Raw genomic sequence first — 9251 nt, 5'->3', positions numbered from 1 at the left:
CACAGGCAAGCACTGCAGCTATATAAGTGAGCTGCACAGTGCTTTACGATCGAAGTTCTACTGTAGCAGCCGCCTGACGCAGTTGTACTGTGATATCCGCCGAGTTGTAAAGTAACAGTCAGCCGACTACAGTTGGAGTATAGCAGCCGTCGCGGAAAGAAGAACCGGACGTGTGTGTAATTGTGTAATTGGGAGTGTGTGTGATACAGTGATACACAGCTTCCCTACCGTATACGTGTAGACTACTGAAGACAGAGTGAGCTGATTTGCGCATAGGGTTATAAAGTGTGAAACCCCGCAACAGCGGTAACAGATTAATGCGATTAGGGTTATAAAGTGTGAAACCCCGCAACTGTGAGATAATTGATTGTAGCCGTTATTTGTAGATTGTTAAATAAACCAATTAACCATCTCTACGGCGTCTTCGGTAACGCAAACACGTTACAGTATGTATGTATTACTGTGCATATTTGAAAAACGAAGAAATTTGTGTATACATTCACAAGTTTAAGGACATCAGAACCAAGCTCAGCATAACTTTGTAACCAGGCGTCTGTCAGATTTTTTGTTCTTGATTCCGAAGATCCTTAACTGTCATCTTATTGCGTTTTCTTAAGATACCTTCTTCTAATCTGAAGGCTTAAAAACGTAAAATTTACTGTATTCAAAATTATAATTCTCCCTGTATTTTTATATGGGTGTGAAACTTGGTCTCTGATATTAACGGAGGAACCTAGACTGAATGTGTTTGAGAGTAAGATGCTGAGTAGACCACATAGACCAGAAAGGGATGAATTGACAGGAGTTTGGAAGAAAGTACACAATAATGACTTAATAACTCGTACTCTTCGCCAAGTATAATTAGAATGATGAAGTCAAGAAGTATGAGATGGGCATGGCTTGTAGCACGAAATGAGAAGATTAATTCATACTGGTGTAGGATATTAGTGTGAATTCGGAGGAGAGTTCTCATAGGAAGACCAAGGCATAGGTGGGTGAATAATATTAAAATGGTTCTTAGAGAGATGCGATGGGGTGTTATGGTAAAGAACATTCGGGTTCCATAAAATGTTGCGAGTTACTTGAGTAGCTGTACAACTGGCGGTTTCTCAAGTAGGTCTGAGCTCCACGGATTTAGTTGGATGTCACCTGGGAGCTGGGTAATTGCGTTTCGGTGGAATATAATACTTAAAACTTCAGATCTATTTACTTTCATATTACTTACAACATAATGCATGTTTCACAACATGCATTATGAATAATCCAAGTATAAGTAGGATAACGTAAATAAGCGTGTTTATTTATGACGTAATTAATAAGTTATTGCAGCAAGAGACTAAATTAGCATAGACACTGAACACATGCACTCTTACAAAGGAAATAATCTTTTAGCTATAGCCTTTGTCTGCGGGGGGAGGGGGCAAGTCAGTAGCGTTGTTGGCTGAGGCACTGCACTACATGCCAGAAGGTCGTAGGTTCGATTCTCGATTTTTAGTTGCCTCAATCCTCCTAGTCACACTATGGTTCTGCGGTCACGTGAGCCTCTTTAACGGAAATGAGCACCAGGAATTATTCTGGGAGTAAAGAGTGTCCGGCGTGTAAGGCTAACAAGGTCATCGCTATCTGTGAGCAGGTTCTCTAGAAAATGTAGGAACCTCGCCGTATCACAGTCGTGTGTGCTTCTACAGCCTGTTACACGGATAGCGCTAGTGTTTTACTAATATCCTGTGCCTAGAACCTTCCCCTTTCTGCTGAGATGCAGCAACCAGTTACTCCAGAACTCAGTGACACCCTCACATATCCTTACAGTTCAGTTGAGTCTGCCGAACTGAACACCACAAGATGGCAGAAAGCGAAAGTAATGATTTGGACACAGCATATTTGATGTCACTGCCCGGGCGGTTAGTCGCCAGCTTCCCAATATATTGGCGCTGGTTCGAACCAAGTTTGTGATATGTGGTGGGACACAGCACTGGGGCGGGTTTTCCCCAAATACATCAATTTCTTAGCCATTTTACATTGCACTGACCGATCCATATTCATCTGTAAAATTACTTAGATATGATAACGCACACTGTTTGGTCCTCAGAAAACTCCACACTTTTTTGACATTGGTGATGAACAAATGTTAGATAAGAAATTAGTGAGAAAGCTAATTAATGTGTCACTAATATATTCCAGATCCAAATGTACGAAAATGATTGTTCTTCCTAATTAAAACTTGAAATGAGCAAACATGACAAAATTAAATATAAAAAGAATATGTTTGTCGATTTGAATGTTGTTTATTTGCCGTTGCAGGGTAATTAAATGAGGCGCACACTGTACGACAATGTCGACTAATACGAACTGTTTAAAACGTTGTATACTTCTAACTGTCCATCGATTTTCAAGAAGTTACTGTGTCTTGAGTTTCGCTGCAGCAACCAGGATTAACTTTATTTTCAGTTTATAGTATAATTTACTTTATCGTGACCAGTGATAATTTTATTCTTCAGGAAACAAACTTTTGTCTCTCTTGAATTCCACGCCTTCAATGGGAAACTGACTACAATAAAATTACAATTAGTAAAGTACGGAATTACCTGCATGATGGTTACGAGTTCGTATCCCGGACTGCTGACAGTGTCAAAGGGGTACTGCGCTCTGTACATCAATTCATGGGATGCATACATCCGTACTCCTGATTGTAACAGATGAGAGAAAAGGGAGATTGCGTAGACACATTTCAAAACTTCCTGAAGGTGCGGTATCCACCCCGCTAGTGTACGGTGTCCGGTGTGAGGATCTCTGGTCGGCTGGTCTTCCCATGTGAAGGATTCCGTGAGACGAAGCAGGCGCTCAAAATCATGTAAACGCCAGCTGGAACACACGCCGAAACAAAAATGTTGAAAGACATAGACTTTTCGGTGGTTACATGATATAGTCTCGTAGGTCACAGACGTTTCGGAAGATGGTGTTACATCCTCCTTCAGACTCATGTGGAATATCGGTAAACTCGCAGACTGCACGTTCTCACATCTCAGAATACAGTGGTCACCGCTGAGGGAGCCTTAAAGTTAACAAAAATCTAAAAGATCGCTTCATGTTTTGGCACTTCCAGTAAGATATAGAAAACGTGTAACATATATTTTCATCCTTCTGTTTGGTATAGAGAAATTACTCCTCGTAATGACACTTTCTGTTTGATATAACATTATCGAAATCATGTAAATCGTAGTGTCAGGTTATGCCGTATTTCTCTACTTTCACCAATGTATCACTTGCACATTCACTTACATCACCATATTCGGACCTACAGTGCCTTATTACGATTAGTTTTTGTGTAGAATGTTTTCACGTAGCCACTGAAACACTTTCTGGTACCTGGATGTAAGCTGCGCATAGCACAAGAAGAAGATGTGATATTTGATTTACCTTAAAGTAAGATGCGCCCAGTATGCGACAGAACTCGCATTCACTATTCGGAAAGTCTTCAGAAAATTCTTCAAGTCATCGTTTTTTGTGAAGATATCCACATACATTCCGATGTACATCGCGTAAACATTGATTGCCGTCAAGACGTTGTAGATTGAGTTTAGTATGGACGCTTTCTTCATGTTGATTGGGACGCCTGCCATTCTCAGGAACGTTAAAATGACACGAAAGCGATTCTCCGTCACATCACACGCCTGCGGTTTCTTTGTGTTCATTATCAAATTCTTTTCTTACAGGCAGAAATACGTACGGATATCAAAGCAGATAGATGTTGTTGCAACTGATACGAACAGTTCAACTTTAGCGACAATGCACACACGGAAGTCTGCCACTCAGGGGCTACGTGGTTCAACTGAAGTGCCCAGGGGTTCCTTCAGCACTGGCGTGCAGGCCTGCCTGAGGCAGCGGCCGTTCGTGACCATTCAATATTTATGAGGTACACAGTTCCCTTCTGTCGCATCATTCCTTTGCGTTTGCGCGAGTGAAGGAGGCTGTAACTTTCTTCAGGAAGTGAACAAACTTGGCGTGAAAACTTTTATGAAAGATAATTCAAAATAGTTTAAATAACAATGCGGGGAAATTTTCATTCTCTCAATTTACAAAATTAACCGAGTTCCCTGTCTCCTTGGAGAACTTTTATGTCGATATTTCATTGGGGTTACAGAATATGAGGTGTAGTACTCAATAAATGAGCAAAATTCCTTGACAAGAAGCGAATGTCTGCAGAGATAAGGACACCTTTTATTTGTTACTGTAATACCGTGGGCAAGTAGTGGCTTGAGGCACTATGCTACAAGCCGGAAGGTCGCAGATTCGAGTCCAAATGGGGTGGAATTTTCAGTTTCCTTAATCCTTCTAGCTGCTTTCTGGCTCTGGGGTCTACTCAGCCTCTAATAGAAATGAGGGCCAGGAATCTTCCTGTGGAGTAAAGCGCGTTCAGCGCGCAATACCGACAAACTTGCAGCCATGTGTGAGCCGATTGTCTAAAGAATATGTGGGAGTCCCAACGTCTCGCACCCCTATGGGCTTCCACGGCCTGTTAAGGGATAGCTTTAACTTTTCTTAGTGTAATACTGTTAATTCATTGATAGGCGTTTAAGACACCAAAGCCTTAAGTGTCCCAGCGTTCAAAGGGTCAGAGTCGAGTAAGTGCAAGAACCTCGCAGACTGGTTGACGGGGCCCGCGCGTCCTATTCAGTATCCACCGAAAATCTCTTTGAAGTGCTGTCTGAGAATGCGGAGGATAATGCACGAACCACATGTATTGTCTGTGAAGAAGTGGCACAAGTTCCAAGAGCTGCTGTTAAATCACTCACAAAAAAAGACGGCACATTGCGCCCATTAGTCTGTTATGTAAGACAGCTAGTTCTTGGAATTGATGACGTAATACGCCTACGCAGGCATTGATGGAAAATCGATGTTAAAGTTATCATCCACCCGGACGTGGGTATTATGACATTTCGCAATACCGACCCTTGTGAATGCCGCCTCGTCAGTAAACAGAATTTAACCACAAACTGTGTGTTTACAAGGTATTTTGCTAGGAGCCAATGTGCATAACTCCGCCCTTGTACGGTGGTCAGGAGGAGTGAGCGATTGCACTTGGTGGATGTTGTGTGGGTAAGTGGGTAAGGAGAGCTCTCTAGTAGACAAGTGAAGAACCCACACCTACAACAGCTGCAATTCTTCGCACACGGGTCCCGGGTCTTTCTTCGTCTGTTCTCGACATGCGAACATCACGAAAACTCGCCCATTTCTCAGCAGGCATTGATTTCTAGACATGAGTTGACTGGAGCATCTTTTTTTGTTTAGTTTCTTTGGATGGGGAGAGACTGAGTCCACTTGGTACAGCGGCCACTGCTGGCCTATTTTGCCAGCCCCGGGCGATGCATGAGGAGTGTGGCGCTGTCTGTGGAATGAGAATTGGTAAAGGAAACCGAAGTACTCGTAGGAAACCTACCCTAGTGCCACTTGGTCCACCACAAATCTGACAAGAGCTGACCTGGGCTCGAACCGGGCCGCAGCTTTGGGAATCTGGCGATTCTCTGGATTCTCTTTCCATTTGCCAATTCTCACTCCTCTTACTTCATACGTCACATCTTGGAACCACCCCTCCCTAGGTTTGCCTCTTGCTTGCTGCCCTTCCACCCAGTTACAATTTGTGAGTAACTCTAATATTTCCAGTCGACACTGGTAAGCGCAAATATGAATGGTACTTACTATTGTCATAATATAGTCTATATCTTTGATTCAGTTTACTAAGTAACCGAGAGTGCAGCAAAAACCCCGCAACACCAGATTTGGTTAATCTCCCATGGCCCACCTCCCTGCAAGTAATTTTAGTTTCAAGACAATTCTAATGTCCGTTCGCAGTCTTGTAAGGATGTTTGCTGAGTGACAGGGGGAATAATTAGATACACTTATACACCGCGTAAAGTTTTTTCTGTACCCGAAACATAAGTTATTAACGTGTCACTTTTTTAATTGCGACACTAACTTCATGCAGAATTTAAAACATTGAATCAATAGCGTGAAGACTTATAAACTTGAAGAAATCAGTCTTTTGGGATTTGGCGCCGTGTAGATATTGTGATAAGCCTCCCAAGAAACTTCCGGGACATGATGACAGATCCGCAAGGCCACGCAAGTCCATGCTCGACTCCCATAACAAACCCGAAGCTTCAATGTTAATGCCCTCAAATTAACCTCGTCTTCCTCCCCCCTCCCCCGACACAATATTCTATACATGCTTTGGCCTGCTACCTGCTGGCCCACCTCCCAAGACCCTTCCCCTCTCCTCTCTACTGAATTCTCATCTCCATTCTCTTCCTGCTTTCATACAGCTGGGTTTATTCCCGACATTAGTCTGTTAGCACCTGCTCACGCTGGTTCCTAGCTCGCGGATTTTCTTCTTTCTTTTTCTACCCTGAAGATGGAGGCGATACGTTCCTCCGAAACGTCGGTTAACACAATATCTACACGCCGCCAAATCCCAAAAGACTGTTTTCTTCATAGTCACCGCCGTGAAAACCTCAAATCTTACATACGTTATAAACTTTTCACTGATATCGCAATGTGTATCCACAGAGATATGGGGGACCTTCGTGGCATTTGATTACTTAATAATGAAATGCCCGTGAGTTATTCTTGAATAATAACTTTTTTAAGTAGATTCTAAAGGGTTCTAACGATGGTGTATAACACCACGAAATACTGGGATTTGGACTTCGTCCAACCTGCGACATTCTAACAGGTAGAGAACTGTGTTTCGGTTACTGAATCTGTTTACGTACTCAGGCGAGCGAGGTGGTCCGAACTGCTTGGATGTCAGTCACATTACGTTCCTGGCATATGCACGTATGTACAGAGTTCTAGCTGATTTAAGCTACTGTTTCGCAATTAATCGAACCCGCGACCTTCCGATTTGTAGCACAGTGCTTCAACCAAATACGCCTCAGTGTATCCCACTTAAACATGTCATCGTTTACACTGTGTTGTTTTTGTTTCCGGAAGAGCTAACGGAACCGATTCTTTTCTTTTCTTTCTTTCTCTCGTATAGAACGTAATGTTAAGCATTTAAATAAAAACTGATTTTAACAATTCGAGTTTCATTCAGAAGGTTACAAGCTGGCTGTCTGCGTGGAATGTGTAGTACTCTGGTAGAAAATTCCGGTACTAATGCTTCCTACAGCCGGTCACGGTAGCCCNTTTACTTTAAAAGCTATTCTTACGCTCGTGTTTTTGAATAGTTTCGTAATTTTTCTTGTGTAACTTCCGTTACATTTTACTTTAAATGTTTTAAACTTTTAAATATTTTAACATTGACGGCTTAATTTGAGGGCAATTTTCAGATGGAATGCAAGAGTTGTACGTGCATTCAATGTTACTAGAAAGTGTTGTGCTTTTACACTTCGACATCTGTAACAGCGTCCACGCAGCTTACATACTGTGTACATTAAACAACGCCAGTGTTTTCATGTGTTTGTAATACGTGCCTCTGATGATGGTTTTTCTTGAACCGAAACATGTAAGGCAAGTGAGATAAATAAGTGACCTAAAAACATTGTTACACTCGACGGATTTTTCATTGACAATTTGTGTATTTGTTTATTCTATGTCTGTGTTGTCCTGTGTTTAGGTAGAGGCCTTGCGACAAGCTGACACTCGTCCAAGGAGTCCTACCGTCTGTAAAACGATCATGAAACTGAGAGACCAGGGCCCAAGGGGGCTGTAAAGCCAGTAAAAAAAAAGTTTCCTAAAAACCGTATCTTCTAGCCTGAAGATGTAGCCGAAAAGTTCCTCCGAAGTTTCAGTAACTCTGAACAGATCATACGGCGTCACGTCTTAGAAAACACCAATTTTCATTCCAACCTTTAAGGTATAGGCGCTTTTTACTCAGCTCATAATTACTTATATGTATAAATAGCGTAATACAGCTTTACACAACATGGCCGAGTAATTTCACAGGAAGTTAAATAAAAACTCCGTGGCCTTAGTTCTCAAGCGAACTATACCGACCGAGCGACCGCCGCTTGTGGGTGAAGTTAGTGCCAACTTTGGCGGATAGAGGTTGTCGCGTGGTCAGCGCAACGAACCTCCACGGCCGTTACTTTCGGTTTTCTAGACCGGAGCCGCTACTTTTCTATTCAAATAGCTCCTCAGTTATCCTCACTAGGCTGATTGAATCCCGTTAAAGACATACTCAGAAAATCTGGTAGCGCCGGGAATCGAACCTGGGGCCTCTGGATCTGTAGCCAGAAACTCTGACCACTAGACCACAGATGCGGTTGTCTCGCACAGACTATATCATGAAACACGAGTACAGAATATATTGTGACATGTTGACCCCTACCTCCCCAGCGGTAACGTAACGCTCGCGTAATAGGCGAGTTCCCGCCCCGCCACTCCCCTCCGCGGTGACGTCACCGAGGGATATCGCGGTCGCTAGGCAACGCGAATCAACAGCGGTGACGTAACAGGATGACGTGGCACTCATTACGCAACCGGCAAGCACTGCAGCTATATAAGTAAGCTGCACAGCTGGTACGAGTCAGTTCTAACGTGGCTACCAGCGAGTTCTACTGTAGCAGTCGGCGACTTCAGTTGTATTGTGGCATTTGGAGTGTACTAATTGTGATACTGCAGATAGCAGTAATCGTAAATCTGTAATTTGGGTGATTGTATGAGCGAGTGTGAAATAAAATTCGCTACATCGAATACATCGAGAATTTATTTGTCGCGATATACGCCCGATACGCGACAATATTCAGTGCCATCTTTTAGCAGTTACATTAACATCTTCCCTGGAGGAGAAATGCATTAAATAATCCTCTTTGTTCTGTGTTCTTTCACAAATTGCTAGAAGCGAATCACATCATTAGGTTGACAGTTTAATCTTATATAAATAAAAATGTAAATGTTCGTTTGTCTCTCCTCGAAGATCTCCGAAATTTCTTCACCGATTGCTTTGAAATTTTAATACAACGTTGCATTCGAACACGCGCGTTTTTATATACCTATTATACAGATGTCACGCCCGTGACAGGTAAAAACAGGTAAAAAACGTGTTATACGTCGTCCATCGAATACCAACAGATCGTTGCCTAGGAATAACCGTGGCAACGAACTGTTGAAACAGCGGATCGTTGCCTAGGAATAACCGTGGCAACGAACTGTTGAAACAGCGGATCGCTGCCTAGCAATAACCGTGGCAACGAACTGTTGAAACAGCGGATCGCTGCCTAGAATAACCATGGCAACGAACTGTTGAAACA

At 42.7% G+C, this 9251-nt stretch overlaps 1 protein-coding gene across 1 annotated transcript in view; it reads right to left on the bottom strand.

The window, feature by feature from the left end:
* Positions 1 to 9251, bottom strand: part of LOC111869572 (odorant receptor 85b) — a 29062-nt gene that overhangs the window by 10011 nt on the left and 9800 nt on the right. The window contains exon 2 of the mRNA XM_033753489.1: positions 2586 to 2862. Within this exon, the coding sequence (XP_033609380.1) occupies positions 2586 to 2675 (90 nt within the window). The 5' untranslated portion in view covers positions 2676 to 2862. The remainder of the gene's footprint in view (positions 1 to 2585; positions 2863 to 9251) is intronic.

The sequence above is a fragment of the Cryptotermes secundus genome, unplaced genomic scaffold (genome assembly GCF_002891405.2).
Source record: "Cryptotermes secundus unplaced genomic scaffold, Csec_1.0 scaffold512, whole genome shotgun sequence".
Classification (NCBI taxonomy): Eukaryota; Metazoa; Arthropoda; class Insecta; order Blattodea; family Kalotermitidae; genus Cryptotermes; species Cryptotermes secundus.
The sequence above is the reverse complement of the archived record's forward strand: the minus strand, read 5'-3'. Positions and strand labels throughout refer to the sequence as shown.